The sequence below is a fragment of the Bos taurus genome, chromosome X (genome assembly GCF_002263795.3).
Source record: "Bos taurus isolate L1 Dominette 01449 registration number 42190680 breed Hereford chromosome X, ARS-UCD2.0, whole genome shotgun sequence".
Lineage (NCBI taxonomy): Eukaryota > Metazoa > Chordata > Mammalia > Artiodactyla > Bovidae > Bos > Bos taurus.
In genome coordinates, this window is record NC_037357.1 from 119238213 (window position 1) to 119263370 (window position 25158).

The following is a 25158-nucleotide window of genomic DNA, read 5'->3' on the forward strand; positions in this document are numbered from 1 at the left end:
GCTTGCCGAAACTAGAGAAAGCCCACGCAGCAAAGACGACCCAGCACAGTCAAAAATAAATAAATAAATCTTAAAAAAAAAAAAGGAGTGTGTGGAAGACAACAGCTCATGTCACCCACTACAGTTGTATGTACACCTGCTACTCAGAATACAGATACATTTCAGTTCCCGCTTGAATAAGGAACAGAAGTCTCTCTCCAAGAGGTCAGTGCCACTCCGTAATGCATAGTTTAAAATGTATGTCTGTTAGCTAATGTGGAAAAATCAAAATCAGTGCTTTTGGATGTGCAAAGTTGAATCTATGCCGTTTTAAAGTTATTTTATGACTTACAGTTTTTAAAAGCTGGTTTTATACTTTAAATTGGAAAAGGGACGCGTATTTCCCTATTTTAAAAAGATGAGAGTGATTCTCTTATTTTTTCCCACGAAGTAGACTACTTCAGCAAAATGGTACACCGTGTGCTATTCTGGCCTCTTGGGAAACATGACATAGTCAAGTTTGCTAGAAAGAGATTAATGATAGCTTTCAGCCATACATCTCACTGTGACTTCTTCGGGATATTTATTGGTCTGAAGAGAAAATGGCGGCGGGGGGTGGGAGTAAGAGAAATTTGTGTTTAGGATCAGAAATGGGCAATGGATGACTTACAGTTAACTGTAGAACCACTGGCTTCCAACTGTGTTTTTCTGTCATCTACACTTTTCCCACATAGAGATTTCACAACAATAAATTTACAAAACAGTCCTGTAACGCAGTTTTAAATTATTAAATCGAGAGAAGGCGGTATGTAAAAAGCATGAGCTACACCTCTAGAGCCGATTTGTCAGAAACGAACAACAACCCTTAAAATCACTGCTCTCTGAATGTTCGTTCTTGCCATCTATTTTGACGCAAATAGAAAACAGAACAGCGTTTTTAGATCCGGCATTTCTGTGTGGTGCAGACATGCCGGCTTCTATGAATTTTCTCACCTCTGGGAAATGTACTTCTAAACCGTGTAACTGTTGTGCAACTAGCCAAGTGGAACTATGACGCAACAGTCCGCTGCAAGTTGCCTTTAAAACAATGATGTCATTTGGCGCAGATGTAGTCACGTTTATAACACAGGTAGATACCGCAAAGCACCTTCCATATCGTCCCCGAGTCCCCCACCCCCACCGTGTGCCAGATGCAAAAAGACATTTTCCGGGTTTCCTAACCCTCAACTTGTGGAGGGTGGGCGCACCACAGTGGCTCGAGCCCACCGCTCGTGCAAGTGAAGTGGGACCGCGGCGAGGGGACCAGCACTGCCGAGAGTTCCCAGCCCCGACGGCGAAGCCGCACGGGAAGCCGCGTTGGGCCGGGCCCACGGCCGCAGCGCCGACCGCTTTACTCCCTCCTTGCGGCCCGCTGGCGTGGCGGGCAGAACGTGGGGCCCCGCGGGCGTGGGACAGCCCTGCCCCCATCCCGCTCCCACACCCGCTCCCGCTCCCGCGGCGCCGGAAGTGACGCACGCTGGCTGAAAGATGGCGGCATTGGCGCTCGACCAGGGGGAAGGTAAACACCCTCCAGGCCGCTGCCCGCGCGCGGGCCCCCTCGAGGCGCCGGCGGGGGCCGAGGGTGCCTCCCGGGCCTGCGTTCCAACTCTCGGCTTCCCACCCTTCGACCGCCCTACCCGCGTGGCAGGCTTCCGCGTTGTACGACGGCGCACTGGGCCCCCTGCCGGCGGGCCCCGCCTCCCTGGGCGGGCCCCGGGCGGCTCCCGCGGCCCGCAGGGGGCGCGCGGCCCGGAGCGGCCCCTGGCTCGTGGCCCCGCAAGCTCCGCCCCTTTCCCGCCCCTTTCCCGCCTTCCTCCACCCCCGGCGTGGGTGATCCTGAGGCTCCGCGCGCTCTGGGGCAGAAGCCCGGAGACGCCGTCGTCGACGTCTTCACCGCCGGTGCTTCTCCTGCTACCCGCGGCCCCCCAGCCCCTCTCTCCGCCCGAGGCCCCGCGTCGGCCCTCCCGCCGAACCCCGCCGGGCGCTGCGAAGCCCCTGGCGTTGGCAAGGCCGACCCCGGCCCCGACGCCGCTCCGCCTCGCCCGACTGTCTCGAATCTCTCCTCAGAGCTGTCTTCTTTCCCAGGACTGGTTTCGTGGGGGCCGCAGGCGCGCACTCTCGCCCCCCGCCAGAGCGCCCTGGCTCGGCCCGGGAGCGGCTTCTTGTAGACGTTCGAGGAGCCTGCCGAGTGCCGTCCCGGCGCCCGACCGCCCACCGTCCGGCCCATTGGCCCGCTTCTTCCTGATGCAGACTGCCGTCCACTAGAGGCTGGACAGACCCCCGAGGTGCGTAGCCGCCCCTGGCCCTCCGGCCTGCGGGAGCCCGGGCTTCGTCCGCGGCTCCGCGCTAGGTTCGGATTCGGTAGCCCCTCAGCACTGACCCCAGTCGCACATTTGGTTGACGCCGAAATCTAATTTGTCTTTGAGTTTACTTAGATTGTTTGAAATCTAATTTTTTTCCCAAGGAGAAAAAAAAAAAAGGAAGAAGCATAATTCAGCCATTTTTTGCAGCACACAGCTGCAGGTACCATGATTATTTTCTCCCTATCCCGCTCCTTCCCTTTAAAAATGCTATTTTTGCCTGAAATAGAACTATGCGAAATGCGAGGCGTAAAACGCGGAATCAGAAGGTCTGGGTTCGACTAGGTGACTCTGAGAAAATCGCTTACCGAACCTCGGTTTCTTATCTATGAAATCGAGTCGGTAATAGCCACATCACAGGGTAGTGAGGACTGTATGAGGTCATATATGTGAAAATAATCCGTAGCTGTAAAGTGTTGTAAAAATGCAAGGCAATTTTTAAAGTAACCTTTGCCAGAGTGGTGAATGTTGTAGTGGCTAACTGTTGCTGCCTCTTTTTTCCCTATATTATAAGTATAAGCGATAAGGACGGAAATTAGTAAAGCACTGCTCTGAATCGATTAGATATAGTCACATTGCTTGGCCTTCTTCCTCCGAAATGCTAACTGCTTATTTAAATAACGGTATTCTTTAATTCAAATTTAACGTTTCTGAGGTGCTTTGCTTTTCATTTTTCTAGGCCGCTTATGCCCTTTTGCTTACTCGGAATATTAAACACCTTGCATTTGTTGAGTCTTTTCTGTTTTTCGGATTTACATTTTTCTTTTCAAGATTAATATCTTGATAAAATTGTCATTTGGAAAATGGTGTCAAGATATATACCTTAATTTTTATTGCTTGTTTTTCATATCTAGGAAACAAGATGCCTGAATATCTCTACTAATTTGAAAATTGTTTTTGGAGAGCTTATACATGCATTCGGATTTCTGTAACTAATAGATATAGAAATGTATAGAAAATCTCAGCTTTTTGACACTTAATATAGTGTTTATGTAATTTAATTCTCTTTTTATTCATCACCACACTTAGTTGGTGCTTGGAACCAGTTTTTCTATGGTAAGGGATGTTAATTTGCACTTTTTATTGCTGATTAGCTTGGGGGGGGGATAATGAAATACGTAAGCCTTAAATACTTGTGGGTTGAAAATCGGATTTTTTTATCAATTTATAATATATATGTGTAACAAACAGTATGGGATCATTCTTATTCGGCACATTAAAAATATATGGTCTGGCTTTTAAAAATGGGTCATAAAAAGTGAAAGAGAAGCTTTTTAAAATATATAGTTAGTTTTAGCTAATAAATGGGTTTTCTGAGTTTTTTTCCTGAAATGTTTTATTAAATTTATAATCCAGTGCCGACTGTCTTTATGAATATGCTTTTGTTTTTTAAAAAAAGGCAGAATAATATAAGGCGGCAGGATTAAATTAGCAAAAGGAAGAGCCTACTTTAATGTGCTAGCTTTTATACGTTGGACTTACTGCTTGTCCTGAAGATAAAATTTTGGCAAATCATTGCTTTATTGGGAATTTCAAAGTTTGGCCATCTTTTTGCCTTGATCTGGGTTACCTGGGGGTAAAATTTTGGAACCGGGACTGGTGTGGCTTCATGGGTGTCCAGAAGAACCCCAAACTTGGTTTAATAATCAGCGCGTAAAACTGGTATTGTACAGTATAAAGGTGAACAGTAAAATTCATGATAATAATGTAAATTTCTGATTTATCTTTACTTAGAATGCATTAAATAGCAAATTAAAAGAACACCATGATATGTAGAGAGAGACCTCAAAAGAAAGGAGAAAGCTTTATACTTCAGTAACTTTTTTTTTTTTTTAATACTTTAGTACCTTTAATGACACTTTTTTCCAGCTTTTGAACGAGGGGTCCCGCATTTTCATTTTGCCCTGGGTTCCCCAAATTATGTAGCACGTCAGTTGTCAAATTTGCCTTTTCCTATTTTAAATGTTTTGAGAGTGAAAAACATTAACTGTGAGGAGAATGGATCTGTAGTTTAGGAGACGTTGGATTAAATTATTAGAATATACTTCTTTTGAATTGGTATGCTGTAGTCCATGTGGGCTTCCCTGATAGCTCAGTTGGTAAAGAATCCGCCTGCAATGCTGGAGACCCCGGTTCGATTCCTGGGTGGGGAAGATCCGCTGGAGAAGGAATAGGCTACCCATTCCAGTATTCTTGGGCTTCCATTGTGGCTCAGCTGGTAAAGAATCCGCCTGCAATGCGGAAGACTTGGGTATGATCCCTGGGTTTGGAAGATCTCCTGGAGAAGGGAAAGGCTACCCACTCCAGTATTCTGGCCTGGAGAATTCAGTCCATGGGGTTGCAAAGAGTCGGATGCTACTGAGAGACTTTCATTTTCAGTCCGTGTGGACTTTTTTTCCCCCTAATTTAAAAAAAATATTTGGCCGTGCCACACTGCATGTGGAATCCTAGTTCTCAGACCAGGGATCGAACCTGCACCCCCTGCATTGGAAGGGGAGTCTTAACCAGTGCGCCTCCAGGGAAGTCCTGATGTGTTGTTTTTTTTAACTGAAGAGACATGAAAGGCAGTTATTGGTGAAAGATTGCAGGATAGTGGTTAAACTCCAAGGCTCTGAAGTCAAACTGGCCCCATCTTATTAGGAATCACAGCCTTGGGCAAGTTACTTAACCCCCTCGAGTTTTGATTTATCTCTAAATCAGGGATGGTTACAGAACATGGAGGGTTCTGAGAGTTAAACTTATCTATTCATCCTGTAAGTATTTATTAAGCACTTATTATGTGCCAAGCAGCGTTCCTAGCAAGGTTCTGGGAATACAACAGTGAATACAAAACAAAAAAAGAAAAACAACAGAAAAATAAACTGAGTAAGGAATATAGCCTGTATCTCATTTAGTATACTGTGGAGAAAAAACAGAAAGGGAAAAGGAAGATTTTCTGTTGAATATGGTGGGTGGGTGGTTTTCTCTTTTAAAGAGGGGTTGCGGGGTGGGGGGTGCCTCACCAAGATAAAACACTGGAGTAAAGATCTAAAGGGAGCCATGTATGTTGGGATTAGTGATCCAGTCAGAGGGAACGGCAAGTTTAGGGGCTTTAAGGTGGGTGTGTTGACTGGTTTTCAAGAAGCAGCAAAGAGGCTAGTGTGTCTGGGACAGGGTGAACAAGGGGCAGGAATTAGGAGATAATTATTATTTATTACTGCTGTTCTAGGAGTCACTGGAGAAACTCATAGTTCATCTTTGCCATGGGTGTGTGTTTGTGTGTATATATATACACACATATACATATATATACTGCTGGTCCGAAAGTGGGAGGCCTTTTCAGAATTAAAAATTTTAACTTTGGAATAAAGAAACTAGAAAAGGCAAGATATTTCCTCAGGCTTTCTGTTTTTAATATAAGCCCTTTAAAATTCATCTGGCTGAATCACTGAAGCAGATAGAAACGAATAGAAGATTTATTCTTTGTCTCTGATAAGATCATTGAATTTAGTTAATGATTCTGCATCACTTAAAAGATTTACAGGAAATCCGTATCATAACATTAAGACCTTCCAGAAGGTTCAGTTTAGTTGTTTACTTCTTGTGTAAAACTAAGATGTTAACATTATAGTATTGATGATTTCATGTTAGAAAGTAACTTAGAAGATTTGGGGTTTTATTCCCCAGTAGAGGCTTTTCCTAGAATTCTCACTGGATCCAATCTCTAAAGGCTAGGGAAGCTGTTTTCCATGACATCACTCTTGGACTACTTTTACTTGTGAGGAATAAGCAGAGGAGCATTAAATTAAAATCTTCTGATGAAAAAATAGCATTGAAACAGGAGTGGGGTTTTTTTCTCATAAGGGTTCTTTTTATTATAGGATGACTAAATGCTAAACATACCTGAAAAATGAAGTAATTTAGATAACAGATGCCAACTGGGAGGCTGGAGGACCCAGAGCCTTCCTAAAAGCTTAGTTAAATAGTCATTGGCAGTTTGGTACTGAGTTATAAAAACATTCTGATGGACAAGAAAGAATTTCCAGTACTAAACAAATTAGTTAACTTAGGCAGCCTTTTCTCTAATATTAGACTTAATTGTTTCTCAATTTGAGCAGTATATCTCAGGGTAAAAGGGCTATGAATAGAGCTAATAAAGTTGGTCTGTTTTTGAATTTTTCTTTCCTTTTAGATTAAGTTGGTCACTTTGAGATTGTTAAATAAAAGATTTTTACTTTATAGATTAAAGAAATTGTGAGGAATTTTATGACTCAGAAATTAATTCTATTTTTATCTATAGTAAGCCTTGCGTTTTTTTTTTTTTAGTATGCAACTATGGCATTTTCTACATAGGGTTTAACATTGGTAGGCTAACAGTTTGAGGATAAAGGTAATATGAAATAATTTCAAATTTTCACTGAAGATGTGCGTATCAACCTCTGAGAATTTAGCTTTGGTACTGAATAAATTAGGGATTTGTATGAATTTTCAAGCAGCTGTGGGGATAGTGTGAAAGCATTAAATTTTTGCTTATGGCATAAATATGGAGGTTAGTTAATTTTGAAACATCTCTACTTGCCTAGAATTTTGCCTTCCAATCAGAGTGACAGCCTTCTAGCTGAAAAGGAAGCATTTAATTTCTTTGCCTTTGCGTTCCTGTCTAGTTTTACCCTCATCAGACTTTGTTTACTCGTCACTAGAGAGTTTGAACTGTTAGAAATTTCTGTGGTATAAATAGCAATAATGGTCTTTCAGAGCAGAGGTGGGAAGAGGTTGCTTTGTGTATGTGTGTGTGTATTGTCATTTATCTCTTGTACAGTAAGTGGCACTTACTTTTTGGTCTTAGAACGTCATTATATTCTTAAAATTTATTGGAATCTCAAAGAGCTTTTGTTTATGTGGGTTGTATCTATTTATATTGAGCATTTTAGAAATTAAAACTGGGAAGTTTGAAAAAATACTTAAAATGAATTTAAAGTCCCATTACTTGTTAATTCTAAGTTTTTTTTTCTGGCCTCACCAGGGCCTGTGGGATCTTAGTTCCTGAGCCCGCTGCATTGGGAGCTCAGAGTCTTAACCACTGGACCACCAGGGAAGTTCCTAAATAGCATTTTTTAAATGAAAAATAACTACTTTCCCAAACAACAAAATACTTAGAAGAATGGCATAGTTTTATTACATTTTTGAAAGTCTCTTTAATGTCTGGCTTAATAAAAAACAATGGCTTCTTATCATTTCTTATCACATGTAGTCTCTGGAAAACACTGAGAGAATGAAAGTAAACAAGAAAAATCACTTTTAAAGTTATTATGAAAATTGTTTTGATCTCACAAAGTCCTCTGTGGAGACTGAAGCCCCTGGACCACACTTTGAGAAATACTATACCACTCATTCTCATGCATAGAGAATGTGAGGCTTTCGTTTTTCTTTAGTCAGTGCCAAGTTTATGGAATAGGACAAACTCCAGTGTTTCTTTCCTGATAATATAAGTATGCCTTGTCATTTAGTTTAAGTTGGTTCCCCTTTTGAAAAAAACCTACTGTTTGAAATTCTGAAGGCCAAATGTAGAATACAGAAGTGTAGAAGGCCAAGGGTATGCAGGTTTATAAACCCATGATTTCTCTTAATCTGACTTACCTGTTTTCAAGAGTGAGGATACATGATTTTGTACACTGAGCATTTTGTTTGTTAGTAAATAACTTTTCTCAAAGCTCCTTAACAGATTTTTTTTTCCAAACCTCATTGATTTTGTAGAATTACTTGATTTTGTTTACTTTTAGTGATTAGTTCTTACAATTATTAATTTATTCCTTAAATTTCTATAATTATATAAATTTTATGTTTTCCTTTTTTGTATTTTTCTTACACTTTTTCTTGTTATTTGTTTATATGTGTTTTTTGTGTGTTATTTTTGTTTTATTTTAATTTAAGCCTTTTTTTTTTTTCTTTATAGCTTCCAGGGTATGGATTGTGAACAAGGTGGTTTTGTTTCACATGTTCATTTGTAAGTTTGGTTGTTTGATGCCTTAAACATTTATGTTACAGATCCATGCTGTACAACAGAATATAATGCAAGCCACATATGTAATTTACAATTTTCTCATAGCCACAGTTTTAAAAAGTAGAAAACAGGTGAGATTAATTGTAATGTTTTGTTTAACTCAGTATATCCAAAATATTATTCCAACGTGTAATCACTATTAAAAATTTGTATAATGAGATATTTTCCTTTTTTTTGTACTAAGTCTTCAAAATCTGGTGTTCATTTTACACTTAAAGCACATCTCAATTTGATCTAACCATATTTCCAGTGTTCAAAAACCTATGGGGTTTTTGAACAGCACAAATACAAAGAGTAGTTACTCTTGTTGGGGCAGAAAAGCTAGAAAATTGTGCTTGTGTGAAGAGAAAAAATGGAAAACAATGCCATTGCAAACAAGGTCCAGTGTTTTGACTACCAATACATTTCCTGATCTCTTATAAATTTGCATTGTGGTAAACCTTAGGGTGGTGTGGGGTCTATAGAGGGGAGTTTGAAGGGTGTTAAGTTCCTGTGGTTGTGTGGGTGATAAGGACATTAGGTAAGAGTTAGATAGGGAAGGCAGCATTGATTGACCTCTGGTGGGGTGCTTCCCTCTGGGCTAGACATTTAACTTACCTTAATTTATTTGATCATCACCCCAACTCAATAATAATAGATGATGATTGTTCCTAATATATGGATGGAAACTGAGGTCAGGAAGTTAGATTTCTCCCAGACACACTGATGGTAAGTACTAATAAGTGCTCTGATTTCAAAGATTTTGCTCTTTTCTAGCCACACTATTTTGTATGTTTTGCAAATCAGGTTCTAGCCTTAATTCTGTTTCTAACTAGTTGTATGACCTTGAAGAAAAATATCACCTATGGATATTAGTATCTTCATCTATCAAGTCAGAGGTGGCTTGAGTCCTGGGAGACTACTAAGAAAATAAGCTAGGTTTGAAGTGGTGTTGCTAAGAAGGGTTTCTCCACATTAACTGGACTGTTAAAGGGTCAGGGTTATTTTATTCGTTCCAGTAACAGTAAGTGAAGGGGCGTAATAATAGGCCCTAAGGCTATAGTATACTTGAGGACCATATGCTGTTCTACATTGTCATGTGTATTAACTCGTTTATTTCTCACAGCAGCCTATGAAATAGGCTCTATTAATATTAGTATCCCCTTTTTACAGAGGAGGACATTAGAACACAGAGAGGCTAAGTAGCTTGCCCCAAGGTCACAGAGCTAATAAGAGATACAACCAGGATTCAAACAGGGGCATCTGACTCCAGACCTGTACTCACTACTGTTTAGAGACTGTATCATGTTGGGCAGTTAACATTGATACTATCGATATACATGCTTCCCATAAAAGTGTAAGATATTGCTACTTCCCTAAAGCTGTCACACTGATAGATGCACAAAGCTTTTTCATGTAGAAAGAGTGACTGCAAATTTCCAAGCTAAAGTGCTTTACACATCTGTAAAATCATATAAAAGTAAAATAAATGAAAGTTTTATGACTAAAAATATTTAGAAATCATCATGTTTAATGCCTTTGTAGATATGGAGATAAGGCCAAGAAAGTTTGAGTAACTTACTCAAAGTATTTCTATTTTAAAACTCTCTTAATTAGGAACCTTGGTTATAGGTAGGAAAAACCCACCTGAGGTAGTAAAGGCCAGTGCGGGGGGGTGGGGGGTGGGATTTATCCTGAGCATGTAAGGATTTCTCTCAGCACCCACTGGCAGGAATGGAGCTGGGCCTAGGAACTGGGAAAATGAAGGCGTTAAGGAGCACTCTCTTTCTTCTGTCTTGGCTTTCCTCTTTTTTCTCAGTTGACTGGCATTCTCTGATACTCAGCCCACATGACAGGCAAAAGTTGGTGCCCACAACTGAGCAGAAGCTACTCTTTGACATGTTCTAGTTCCAGTCATACACAGTGCACGTCTATTTCTTTTTCTTTCTCTCTTCTTTCTAGATTCTCGACACAGGAACACTCATCTTAATTCATATTTCCCAGCCCATCTGACCGAATCTGACATACTGTTAGTGTGTCCATGGAAGCCTGTCTGCTAGGAACCCCCGCTCTGTGGGCTGGGTGCCTAGAGGACAGCAGGTGCTGCCCTTACATCTAAAGACCGAAAGGATCTTTTGCCTCACAGCTTACCAATTCCCTCCCACCTCCTTTGTGCTATGATGTTTACACCATATTAAGTATCTGGAAGCTAGGTTACTTTTTTTTTGAGAAAGCATAGTGTCTCCTTGAAAAACTTTCCTTTAGATGGAATCTTTGTCAGAAAGGTGAATATTAGCTGTTTGAGACTTTATCACATAGTGATACCTGTTGAATAGAGAGGGTTACTTTGACAAGAAGTGAAATACATGGTATTTTAGGCACTGTCAAATAACAGATAATGACACAAAGCAGTTTCATCTCAAGTATGTGAATGCTGGTGTTCAGCCTTCCATTATTAAATCTGCATTAAAAATGACCAATAAATCTTGATGAGTCAGAGTGATAGTTGGTGTCCTTAATGATCCTGAGAAAGATAGTGAAATACTGAAATTTTCATCCAGTTTAATTTGTTATATTTTTTATTCAAATTATTTTGAAAACTGCTAATTCGTGTGATGTTCATAGCACTCTACTAACCGGAATGTTTAATTATTCGGATACCATGGTGGGTGATGTTCCTTTTGTTCACAGTATGCATTTGTGTATATGTACTTTATATCAGTTGGAAAATTCTAAGTTTATTAAATTTGCCTTTTTCTAAAATATAAATTAATTTATTTTAATTGGAGGCTAATTACTTTACAATATTGTATTGGTTTTGCCATACATCAACATGAATCCGCCGCAGGTATACACGTGTTCCCCATCCTGCCTTTAAAAGTAATTCAAGAAATAAAATCTGATAGCTTGCTTTAATCTTGAATGTGTTAGTAAAGTAGTTCTGCCAAGCATTGATTACAGTGTCTAAAATATTTTGTATCGATTTTCCGAATTATAGACAGCTCTCTTGTGTTCTCCCTTTCCAAAATGAAAGTATAAAGCTTTTGGATTAATGGATTACTAATAAAAATTTTGATGTAAAGTATCTTGTGCATACTTTACTGTCTTAAGTAGGTTAACGTAAGTGAGCATGTAGTATAATTAATAAGACTTACAGGTAAGTTAGGGACAAATGGGGAGAAAGAGGTACCTAGAATCCTCTTGATAAGAAGGGAATACAAAAGAAAGAACTGATTGGGGAGAGGAGAGAATTAGGATTCTGCCTAGACATGATTTTGAGATCCCTGTGGTGTACCCAGAGATATCTAACAGGAGATGTGCTATGTAGTACTAGTGTAAGGATAGTGATTGGGACAGTGATGGTCAAGGCATTGGTAAAGGTAAATGTTAGTAGAAACCATGGGTTTAGATGAGCTCTTTGAGGGAAATACAGTGTTTAGATGAAAAGATAAAAGGTGCAAGAATAGAATCCTGGGGAACACCCATGTTTAAGGGATAGCTCAAGAAAAGTAAGTCCAGGAAGGAGACTGAGAAATAAGCAGCCCCAAAATAGGAAGAGAACTAGGAAAATAGAGGCCTGAGGCTGAGAGAGTGATGAGCCAAGGGAGTAAGTCATGCTGCAGAAAGATCCTGAGAAACAAGGGACTATGATGTAACCATTGGATTTGACAGAGGATTTTGTAGATCTTTAAAAATGAGCTTTTTGAAAGCAGTAATATGCTTTTATTGAAGATAGATTAGCAAACACAGATCAGCCAAAAGAAAAAAAAAGACTTGCCAGATAGTCTCCCGTCCAAAATAACTTTTTTTTTTTTTTTTTAGCATTTTAGTTTATTATCCTTTCAGACTTTTTTCTTATTTATTAACAAAGGGTTTTTATTTTCTTGGAGATAACCCCAGACTGGGATAACTACTGAATAAATGGGTTAATATGTCAGGGAGTTAAAATAGAGTGTCAAACAAAGTAGTCAAATCGAGTGATAGCTTGCCCAAAGATTGGAGAGACAGTGCCTGTTAGTACACTAGTCTGTGAAAGCGCCGTTTTTACTCTCGGCAGCTGAAGGCTCTGCCAAACCCAGGGTGCAGAGGGGATTCCTGAATGGTACACACCTTTATGTCTAATAGTGCCTGGCACACAGAGGTGCTCTTTTAGTTAACAAAGGGGAAGGCATCTGTGATAAGAGTGGTGAGGCTGGCAGCGATGGTCTACATGAAGAAGAGGATGGAGCAGGTGCCAGCAGTGACTGGTTCCAGCTGCTTCGCTGGAGGGCTCGTGGCCCACCCAAACACCCAACCAGGGTAAGGAAAGAGGTTGGGAGTTGGGGGTCTGATACCAGAAGATCTAAGCTGGAGAAGGCCAGGTAAAGTTTGGAGGTGACAGACCAAATGAAAGGGGAGGAGAATATTAAGCCAGAGAGTGGGCAGTTGACAAGATTTCAGGTGTGGATCAGTTCCTGACTCTGGTGAGGCCCAGCAGATTTGAGCATAAGATTTTAAAATGGAGTAAGAAGGGAGGTGACACGAGTTTAGGTGATCAGAGAACTTCACCTCTCAGTTTTTGGGTGAGCGATCTTAGGTGAACATTGAAGAGGTGGAGAAAATGACTCTTAGCCAAGTAACACAGTCATCAGCAAATGTGGAGGGAAGAGAGATCAGGATATGTGTATGTGATAAATAACAGGGAGCAATAGAAGGTGGATTTTAACTAAGAGAAAAGCCATATTTTAGAAAAAGGACAGTAGAAAGCCAAGAGAAGGCTCAGGAGGTAGATTGTAAGCTATAGAAGAGCATTTTGTTCTAAGAACATAGAAGAGGGTGTTTCGTTTCATTTTGTTTTGTTTTGTTTTTAAATCAGACTGCAGAGAAAACTTTGTGTGACCACCATGACGCTGTAGGGGAGTTTGTTTACACTGAAGCAAGGTTCTACAGGGCACAGTGGAAAGGGTTGGGAGGGAATTCGTGGATGAGGATGTGTCATAGGGGAGGAAGCTCAGAGGTTATGTGAGGGTGAGAGTTGAGGAGAGGACAGATAGTTGGCCTGGGGGGGGTTGTGTGAAAAGAAGAAAATTACTTAGCTTCATAAGACGTCTGATAGACTGAATTATTCTGCTTAAGAGATCTAATTATAATTCCACTATTTTGGCTTCATTTCTCTGATATGCAAAAATGCAGTTTAATTTCCTTTAAAATTGTATATTTATGTTTTAAATATATAAGCAATATAAGCTCACTGTTTTAAAACAAGGTTAATGAGGTAAGTAAGTATACTCAAAATTTCCTGAAATCCCACTACCCCAGGGACATAATTTTGGTATATATTCCTCCAGACTTTTTCTCATCTAAACATATATATATGTGTGTGTGTATTTAATATTTGAAAATATACTGAGCATACTGTAGTTACCTGCCTTTTTTTCACATAACAATGCATAGTAAATGTTATTTGTCAGAATTAGGTATATTGCTGCCATCATTTTTAGTTACTACAGTAATCCATTATAGGACTGTACCATACTTGTTTCTGTTGTTGGGCTTTTGAATACTTTCCAGTTTTTTAAATCATAAATGAGGCTAGAAAGAAAAACCTTTGTGTGTACAAGTTGGCATATCTATCTGATTATTTTCTTTGGGTAAGTTTCAAGGTCAGTTTAAGTTTGGGTAAGTTTCAAGGTCAACAGTATACTTTTTGGTTTAATTTCTTTTTTGTCTCTCTTTCTCACGATTTAGCATTTGGCTAAGAAATTCTTTTTGGTTGATGATTTGGGGACATGTTTAAATATATTTGGTAAACAGTGTAAAGTCACTGTGATAGGCATATATTTGTAAGTTAATAATTTACTGTTGTTGAATAGATATTTAATAGATTTTTTTCACCAGGTAGGGGAGCCAAAAATATTAACCTGCAAATCTTTAAGTTGTCTTCTTCCAAAGGGTTTGTATATGTGAGACTTAACACAGTAGAATTGAGATAATTTTAAAAATTGTTTAAGTTCTAAGTTAATAATGTCTTTAGAATGCATGGAAATGATTAACACAGTTTTCTTTGATTACTTTTTTTCCAGGTGATCCATGGCAGGGGACATGGAAGGATTCTGTTCCTCCATCCATGACACCAGTGTCTCTGCTGGGTTCAGAGCACTGTATGAGGAGGGATTGCTTCTTGATGTCACTCTGGTTATTGAAGACCATCAGTTCCAGGCCCATAAAGCACTCTTGGCTACCCAGAGTGATTACTTCAGAATTATGTTTACTGCAGACATGAGGGAGCGGGATCAGAACAAAATTCACTTAAAAGGTCTAACTGCTACAGGCTTCAGCCACGTCCTTCAGTTTATGTACTATGGAACTATAGAACTGAGTATGAGTACAGTTCACGAGATTCTTCAGGCTGCCATGTATGTTCAACTTATAGAGGTGGTGAAGTTCTGCTGCTCTTTCCTGTTAGCGAAAATCTGCTTAGAAAATTGTGCAGAAATTATGAGACTCTTAGATGATTTCGGTGTAAACATCGAAGGAGTCAGGGAGAAGTTGGATACTTTTCTGCTAGACAACTTTGTACCACTCATGTCCAGGCCTGACTTCCTGTCTTACCTGAGCTTTGAGAAGCTCATGTCTTACTTGGATAATGATCATCTGAGCAGATTCCCAGAGATAGAGCTGTACGAGGCTGTGCAGTCTTGGCTGCGGCATGATAGAAGACGCTGGAGACATACCGATACCATCATTCAGAACATCAGATTTTGTCTGATGACCCCATCCAGTGTTTTTGAAAAGGTTGGTGCATTTGAAAGAAATAGACAAGACTCATCATTTAGTTAATAAGGCAGCATGTCTTTAGAGATAAGATTCCCAGGCTTGGTTTGAGCCAAAAAGGGAATGAATAGTTTTTAAGAATAGTTACATATAAGAAGTCTAATTTGTTGTAGCTTGTGTATTTAGGTTTTTTAAAAACACATTTTGTGGTTAAAAGATGGACCAGGTAGGTGGTAAAGTAGTTTCACTTAGAAGGTACTTTTAAAGTTGAAGTATAATTATTTAATCTAAAAGATTGTAAGTTTGCTTTAGCTTCTCATTCTTTTCACAGAGTAATTAAATCTGAACTGGGTCAGTCTAGCTCTGTTTTTAAAAATTAATTTAAGTGATCCATACTGAAATTAGAGTCGAGAGGAGTTTTATAGTTCTGAATGTTAAACATTAACACAACCTTTTATTCCTCTACAATGTAGTAAGGAGGAACATAAAATAGATGTTGAAAAGCAGTAGGCCTTGGTGGTGATTTTCTTCCCTTTTACCTAGTTCTGCATCCCCCTCTTTGTCCATTCCCCGCCTCACCCCGCTGCCCCGCACTGTGAATACTAACTACATTTAACCATGAAAACATATATTTGTCCAAAACCGTTGTTTTTGGCATTTCAAAGCAAATAAGACTATAAATAAATCTTCTATCCACATTGATCAAACATTCCTGTGTACCTTTTCCCATGTAATAGTTCTGCTATCTTAAAATTGTCTTTCTCCAAAACAGCCTTGGCCTTTTTGCATGTAAGCATTTTTCGTTTTTTACCAGTCTCAGTTGTGATCCTTTCTTGCCCAAAGGAGAGAAAGCATTTTCGGTAATTGCTTAACTTAATTGGTTTCTAATCACATGGTTACCTCTGAGGCTCTGTTTACCTCTTGCATCTTTTCTTCTTTCTAGAAAGCATACTTAAATCTTTGGTTGACACCCTTCATGTTGGGTAGTTCCTCAGTTTTAGTTACCAGACCTGGTGATAAAAATACAATATTTGCAAAGAAGGGTTGTTTATACCATTTGAAAAATAAGCAAATTTGTGCCTTAAATAACACTCGGCAGCCTGGGATGTGTTTTTTCCCCCTCTGAAATGGTGTGAAATATCATTAAATTATACTTTAAATAGATAACTCAATTTTGTGGGATTTTATCTTTATTCTCAGAATGTACTGATACGGCAGACATAATTGAAACTAAAGAATACACTTCTTAATTACTTTTTGTTCAGTGATAATCAGCCCCATGTCAGCAGTGCAAATCATTTTTCTCTGCTGTTTTGATTTTTTTCTTATTGTTTTTATTGCCTTCTTTTCCTGGGGAACCCTGTTTTGTCTTTACATGTTAGATGCAGATGCTTTCCCACTACTAAAGCAAACAACCTTGCCCTCCCCAACTTCAGTTTAGATGGAGGTGCTCATGAAATAGAAAATAAAATAAAATTTTCCCTCTTGTAAGACATTATGATGGGTAATTGATAGCAGTAAGTGATTTTTTAGTGCTGAGTTGCAAGAGAGAGGTAATTCTACACAACCATAATACCATTATTGAAATTAACAGTCTTTCCTTAATATCATGTAATATCCCAGTTTATTTTCTGATATTCTCAGTTATCTCCAAGATGTCTTTTTTAAGCTGTTTTTTGAAGATTTAATCAAGGTTCATATAGCACATTAGTTATGATGTCTCTCTTTTAATCTGGAATGGTCCTTTCTTTTTCTTGTTTATGCTGAGGATACTCAAACATATAAAAAGTTGAAAGAATAGTATAATGAATAGCTATGTAACTATCACCTAGATTCAAGAACTGTTAACATTTTACCATATTTTCTCTATATAGATTTTCCTTTGCTGAATCTTAGAGAATAAGTTGAAAATACAACATCTTGTCTCTTAATACTTATTAACATAACTCTTCTAAGAATAACGATGTTTTCCTACTCAAGTTCAATACATTTCACCCAGGAAAATTAACAGTAAGACCCTAGTATCAACTAATAGCTAGTTAATATTCAAAGTTGTCCCCCAAATGCCCTACAATCCAGTCATGGTTTATGCATTGCTTTTAGTTATCATGTCTTTTTAATCTTTCTTAATATAAAACAGTCCACCACTTTTTTTTTTTTTTTTGAGAAAAATCAAATTAGCAATTATCTTAGTGTGTCCCCACATTCTGGATTTATCAGATTTCCTTGTGTTGATGTTAACTTAGTTGCTCTCTTCCTTATATTTCCTATTAACACATCTAACATCTAGCATCCTGTATTTTCAGGAACAGTTACAGGAAAATATTGTTGTAATGCCAGAGAAAGTCTTGGAAAACCGCTTAGCAGCTCTGATCAAACTTAGAATTTACCATTCTTTTTTGTATTAGGAGGCTAAGTAGCCCCAAATCATCAAGGACTTCATTCACACTATTCTGTGTTAGGTTTCTTTTACATTCATAAAGTTCCCCTCCCTTTAAAAAATTTGGAACTCTTCCATTCAATTTATAGAAACTGAAACTAGCTAAAGTGTCAAAATTAAAAGATTATTCTTTCTTACTTAAAAAAAATTGTATATTTATAACTCTAGAACTGCTCTGTTCAGTACAGTCACCGCTTGTGGCTTTTGAATACTTGAAATGTGACACATCTGATTTGAGATTTCAAAGATTAAAAGATGACAAAAAGGATATAAATTACCTCATTACTAACTTTTATATTGATTATATGTTGAAATGATATTTTGGATATATTGGATTAAACAAAATACATTATTAAGGTCAATTTTACCTTTTTACTTCTTAAAATATGGCTGATAGAAAGTATAAAAATTATATCTCTGGCTCACATTTGTGGCTCAGATCATCTTTCTGTTGCACCAAGCTGCTCTAGAAGTTCAAGGAGTTAAGTTGTGCTTTAGAAACTCTAAAGGTGCATACGTTAAACAGCCTTTTTCACATATTTAACCCCTCTCCTGGAGTTTTAGCCTTTAGAAATGTTCTGTTAGGTTTAGTGTTCAATTAACAGATACTTTATCTAATTATTCTATGGAGTGGCTGATGCAGATAACTTGAGAATAGCATTTCTTTGTCTGAATCCTTCCCCTGGCCCAGGACAATTCAAAAGTGATTGAACAGAACTTGGTGAAGGAATCTTGAGAGATTTTAATTCTTCTTGGGTAGTTAACGCTCAATCAGATCTGAGCAGTGGCTTTGTAAGGGGTCATTCTGCCTCTCCCCAAGGAAGAGCCCCCACTGATTCCAGGGACCTGGATCATGCCCTCTAGATCTGCCAGAGTCTTTGGGTTTATTCTTTTCCCCTAGTCCTCTACTAGAATTTCCCCCCAGCTGAAAACAGACTGTCTTAAACTTCTGTACTGTATACTCTGGGATAGGATCTTCACCCAAGAGACCAAGACTCCCAGATTTCCACACCAAGTTCCTTCGAGGCAGTGATTCTCCTAATCTGAACACCTTACACATAACATGCCAGGCCATGCTCTACACATAGGCAAAGTCAATAGGTTCTCTCTGTTTTGTAGCTAGGGAAACAGGCTCAGAATGGTCTGGGACTCTTATCCCAGAGTAGGTGGCACTGTCCAGACTGGAACCCAGGTCTGCTTGCTTCTCAGTTCGAGCTACTGGAGTAGGGAGAGGAAAAGATTCTGTGGTGCAGGAAGCATGTAATTAACCCTGTGGCCCTGCCTGGGTGGCTTAAAAGTTGGTACAGAGATGTGAAAATCCTAACATGTTTGCATGAATGAAACATAGCCTAAAAATTTTAATGGCACTGAAAAAGGTATAAGATATGGAAATAAGATATGAAAGCACAATTCTGGAGTTCTTACTGCGTAATCAAGGAAAGCTGAAAATAAATTTAAGGATCTTGTCCTTTTGATATAGTTGTTAAGGAGTTCTTATGATTCGTTTTATCTATAGTGGATTCCGAGTTTTAATACTAGACATCAATTTCAGTTTTTACATAATGTAAGTGTCTGTGGCATATATTTTTGCAACTCTAATGGTCTGTGCATCTGTTGACAGAGATTAGGCCTGACATTTGTCATTCTGAATTTCACTGATGTGAAGATTTAAATAGTTTTAAACTTTGTTCTCTTTGGTCTTTTAGTTTTTAAGAAACAATTATTGGTTTATCAAAAACATGAAGTGAACATATATTTGGCAAAAGGCACATGTACTTTTTTGTACAGAAGAGATCTTTTTAGCAAATTTGTTACGTTAGTCATTAAAATACTCATATATTGGTTTATCTTCCATATCATAAATATGCATAAAGATTTAGCATACCAATGATGTCCCTAGAAATTGTATTAATCATAATCATAAAATCTTAAAATTTATCAGAAGAAAATATTTTTGAAGGAATTAGGTTATATAGATGAATTCTGCTTTATTTCAAATATTTCATTTTATAAATTAGTTTATGATATTCAGATACCTAATGTGCTTTTTCCCTCTGATCTGTTAAATGTAATTCACCATATCCCCCCAAACTGAGTTTATATAAACTTTTGAAGAGCAAAACTAATGTTTTAATGAGAAAAGATGTTAATTCTTCACTGAGACTATATTTGGATTTAACAAATCATATCTACGTTTGATAAAATTTGTTGTTATAAGGATATTTACAGCCTTGAGATAATTTTGATAGTCCATTAAAAGATAAATTCATTACTAGTGAATATTAATCCTAGGATCAGAGTGAAATTTTATGCTTAGAAAGGCTGCTGCTGCTGCTGCTAAGTCACTTCAGTCGTGTCCGACTCTGGGCGACCCCATAGACGGCAGCCCACCAGGCTCTGCTGTCCCTGGGATTCTCCAGGTAAGGACATTGGAGTGGGTTGCCATTTCCTTCTCCAATGCATGAAAGTGAAGTCGTTCAGTCGTGTCCGACTCTTCGAGACACGGACTGAACTGGTAGGACTGCAGCCTACCAGGCTCCTCCGCCCATGGGATTTTCCAGGCAAGAGTACTGGAGTGGGGTGCCATTGCCTTCTCTGGCTTAGAAAGGCTAACACTTTTTTAAAAATGTCTTTTACTTAAGGAGCAGAATGTGTGACTTTAAAAGCTACACTGTAAAATGGGGATAAGGTAGGTGTCCTGGACTCACCTTGAAACTGATAGAAAGAATTTAAGTATTACAAGTTTACCTTACTAAGACCCTTATAATACCTTCCTAAGAACATGGTAGCTCTCAGAACTGGTCTTCACAAAGCACTGATAATCTTCCAAATATTTCCCTATCAGTGTAGTTGGTTTATATAGCATTAACAATGGACTGTGACACATAAGGAAACTTATTAATGTGTCATGCTTGGGTGGTATGATATTCTGGTTAATTGAGGCACAACACGCTTGATAGATGATACAGATTAATTCTACTTTATTCCATTTGCTTTTAGCAAGGACACATCTATAAAAAGTGTAGGTGGTATGCACCCTTCAGAATTCTTTCATTTAGGCACTGTAACATGTTTTGACTACTCTCGCACTTGACCAATCCAAAATTTCTGTCCAGAAACCAAACCAATAACTCTAGTGTTACCACAGTTTGCCCCAAAATTCAAAAAAAGTAATTACTTCTAATGAGTTAAGCTACAATCAGACAAATCTGGAGGAAAAATAAATTTCCTTCTAACCCTCACAGTTTTAAAAGAAACAAGCAGTGCTGTATTTGACAGTAAAAATATTTTAAAAAGATAATAACCTGGATTTCAAATGTGAACTTTGATTAGAATTTCTAATAAGCTTGAGTTGTTTTTGAAAAAGTTTAAAATCCCCTTTGTATATTAACAGGACTTATATAGCTATAAACTTGAAATTACTTAAGTCAACTATCATCTCACTTGCCCCTTGGAGTGAAAGCAAGAGATTAGCAGGTTTTTGTTTGAAACGAGGTCAATGGGTTAAGCATACTTTCTTAGTTAATTTAAAATCTTTTTCTACGTGTTTCCTTTTTGCCGACCTCTCCCTTCCAGCCCCTTGGACTTGGATGATTGTAATTAATACGCGTACAGTTTTTAAAAATTACCCAGGGTATTTTTCTCAAGTCTTCTGCCCTTTGTGTATAGATAGGAATGTTCTTATTTTCCACCTTTGATTTGCATTCACTCCAGGTTCAGGTTCCTGGAGAGTGCTGGTAGTCTAGGTGTTGACTGGTGTTCATCCCCTGAAAGAGACTATCTTAAGCTGACAGGAACCTACTAAAATTGGAGTTAAAAAAATTCAACCTTATGTGCTAATTTTCCTTTTAAATAAAAGGGAGATGAAAACAAAAGCACAGAATTGGAAATTAACTGTAGTAAAAGGAAAGGAAGACATGGAATGGGGATAGCATGTTTACCTGTAAAAGGAGAAAAAATTTTTTAATGAATCGGGAAAAATTAAGGGGAAAAAAAACCATGATAAACAGAAATCGAAAAGGATCAGAGAAGTCAGAAAGTGACTGGAGAAAAAGTTAGGAGCAGGAAAGGAAACACAGGGACATATTAAGATTTTAGGCTTTAAAGTTTTAATTCTCAAATGTAATATTTGCCCAGAAAATGTTCTGTGTCATAGATAAGCCTTGCTCATTCAGAAGTTAGTTTTAGGATTAAACTTTTGACTTTTTTCTACTCTTCCATATTTATAAATAAGATATTTACATAGTTGAGAGTATTTCCATAAATAGGAAAAAAGTGTGTAAAAAAATGTTGTGAATTCTAGAACTTAGTTGTATTCTCTAAATAGTAGTATAAGTAAATGATAAGATGGTCTTAAGTCTTTCAGAATTTTCTACCTTTAGGCTTGTGTACTCTAATTTCTAGTGGTGCTCTATTACTATTGCATCAAAATTGGAAGGAAATTAAGCTTTCTAAGCACATTTATTTATTTGGCTGCACAGCGGGGCTTGTGGGATCTTAGTTCCCTGAATAGGGATTGATCCTAGGCCCTTGGCAGCAAAAGCTCCAAGTCCTCACAACTGGACCACCAGGGAGTTCCGTAAGCACATTTATTTATAATTAATTTTTTGGAGTATAGTTGATTTACAGTGTTGTATTAGTTTCTGCTGTACAGCAAAATGAATCAGTTATATATATTCATGTATCCACTCCTTTTTAGATTCTTTTCCCATATAGGTCATTATAGAGTATTGAGTAGAGTTCCTGTGCTATAGTATGTATATGTCAATCCCAATGTCCCAGTTTATTGCCCATCTACCCTCTTGGTAACCATAATTTGTTTTATACGTCTGAAACATTTATTTTTGAGTTAAACATTTTTCACTGTATAGAAAAGTTGAGCAGATAAGAGGGCTCACCAGAGTGTGCTGAAACTCTTATTAGAATATTGTCCTCAGGGAGTCCTCTCCCTTGCTCCCATTTGCCCTGGTCGCTTGCCTTCTGAAGCTCTGTCAATATTTTAGACTTGCCTGCTTGGAGAAGACAGGATGGGTAAATCCTTTTTAAAGTTTGCCTTTACCGTTTGGCATTTGACTGCAATTACAGTATTACTAAGAGGATTTGTGCTTAGCAGGAACTGATATTTTTAAAATAGCCTTATCCCTGGTCATTATTCAGTTTTTCAGGACAAAGGGATTAATTAAAGGCCTTTTGCAGCTAGCTTTTTTGTGATGATTTTGTTTCACATAAATCGGGATCAACTTCATTTCTGAGCATGATTTTATAAATAGACTTCTGATACCAGGATAGATGCTTTTGCAGTATAACATATAAAGATTTCCACATTTTACTGAATATAAAAATCAGTATCAAATGTAGCTGTGGTCCCCAAAGACATAATTTGTTTTCCCACTAAAGTTCCATGACAGTCACTGCTTTATTTCTGGGTATTTGAGAATATTGGATCATGTAGAAAGGATGATAAAACTGACAACCAGGACTCAATCTTCCTTCCACAGGACACCTTATACTCATCATTCCAAATATTAGGTTAGTAGTTGTGAATGTGGGAAGGCCAGAGACATGTCTATTCATGCAGCATATTCCTTTTTATAATGGGAAAATACCTAAACTGGAGGCTTATCCATGGTCACACAGTGGCCTGTGCACAGTATCAAGTCTTAGACCTGGGATCTTGAGTTCAGAGATTATTCTAACCCTCAGTCCCCACCCCTTCTACCTCCCCACAACTGGATAAACTAATAAAAGACATTTTGTTTTGGTTTAGTATAAGTGTATTGGGCATTTTAAAAATCCTTTCAGAAGGTGAAACAGCTGATAATACCTTAAATTAGTTGGCTGAAAACGTAAAATAATTTTTTAGACTGTACCCCTTTTTAGTAGATATTTTTAAATTGTAGATTTTTAATCAAAAAAAGTAGTAAGCTCTATGGAAATGCCTGTTTTAATTGTATTGCCTGTTATATTTTAATTCTTTCAAAATTAAGAATAGTGTAAACAAATTACCTTTAAAAGTTAAAAATTTAATAAGTGGATTATACAACATTTTGACAGTGAGGGGAGAATCATGGAATTTTTACCCAGTGGTAATGGCTAGCTAATAATTCTTTGACTTAATAAATATATTTCTAGGAACCACATTTAAAATTATTAATTTCTCACATTTTCTCTATGTGCATGCACACAATTACATTAAACTAAAAGATTATTAGAGGAGGAAATGGCCAATCCAAAAATCACTGTAGATGGTGATTGCAGCCATGAAATTAAAAGACGCTTACTCCTTGGAAGGAAAGTTATGACCAACCTAGATCGCATATTAAAAAGCAGAGACATTACTTTGCCAACAAAGGTCCGTCTGGTCAAGGCTATGGTTTTTCTAGTAGTTATGTATGGATGTGAGAGTTGGACTGTGAAGAAAGCTGAGAGCCGAAGAATTGATGCTTTTGAACTGTGGTGTTGGAAAAGACTCTTGAGAGGCCCTTGGACTGCAAGGAGATCCAACCAGTCCATCCTAAAGGAGATCAGTCCTGGATGTTCATTGGAAGGACTGATGCTGAGGTGAAACTCCAGTACTTTGGCCACCTCATGCGAGGAGTTGACTCATTGGAAAAGACCCAGATGCTGGGAGGGATTGGGGGCAGGAGGAGAAGGGGACGACAGAGGATGGGATGGCTGGATGGCATCACTGACTCAATGGACATGAGTTTGAGTGAACTCCAGGAGTTGGTGATGGACAGGGAGGCCTGGCATGCTGCGATTCATGGGGTCTCAAAGAGTCAGACACAACTGAGCGACTGAACTGAATTGAAAATACTTTCACTTCAAAATGCTTTTCATAATACAATTTTTAAAGTATCAAAGCATGAAAAGTGATAATATATTCTTTCCAAGTTTCAAAATAAGACAGCTTTTTAAATCCTAGAAAGGATAAGGAAAGTAGTTCAGAACATGAAAGAAGTGTTGTCCTTCCCATATTATTTCTTTTGAGAGCACCTGATATACAGATAGGTAAACTGTTATATGAGGAGCCAATGATGAGAGAAATGCTTTCTCTGTTAAAAGGTGAGCCACACATTTCTTTTTGGATAGTCCCCTTCATTAATGCGTTTTAAGTGATTGCATTCACGGAGAAGGTTTTAAGGTTTCGGCCCTATGCTTTCTGTTCTAAAGCAGAGTGTCTGTAATTACTTTGTCTAGGATTTTCAGAGAGACATTAATTTCCTGTTTCTGCCATGAAAGGAGAAGCTAGTTATGCTTATGAATTTTGTGTGGTTTTAGAGTAAAATTGCAGCAATAAGTAGCCCGGAGAAAAGGGCAAGGTAGATCTAGAACTTCTATCCTTGGCAGAGAGAAGTATGAGCTAAACTTCTTTGGTTAGAAGATCTCTTATGGTATAACAGCTATCTCAAAAGGCACAACTTCCATTATGGTGGACTTAGAGGTAGAACAAACTGGGTAAAGGTGTAACTTTGGGACTTCAACATAGTGCTGAAGTGACGTTTGTGAACCCATTGGAACCCAGATATCAAAGGAGCAATGTAGAATGAATAGGGAGAGGACAGAGG

General features: G+C 38.3%; 1 protein-coding gene across 3 annotated transcripts in view; it reads left to right on the forward strand.

Moving 5' to 3' along the window:
• Positions 1-1522: 1522 nt before the first annotated feature.
• The window catches only part of KLHL15 (kelch like family member 15), a 34101-nt gene continuing 10465 nt past the window's right edge, over positions 1523-25158 (forward strand). The window contains exons 1-3 of one of the 3 annotated variants that reach the window (XM_059883508.1): positions 1523-1537; positions 2104-2303; positions 14460-15171. In XM_059883508.1, the coding sequence (XP_059739491.1) occupies positions 14467-15171 (705 nt within the window). In that variant the 5' untranslated portion in view covers positions 1523-1537; positions 2104-2303; positions 14460-14466. Of the gene's footprint in view, positions 1538-1878; positions 2304-14459; positions 15172-25158 lie in introns of those variants that run through there. The other 2 variants (XM_024988176.2, NM_001205799.1) reach the window with 2 other exon arrangements.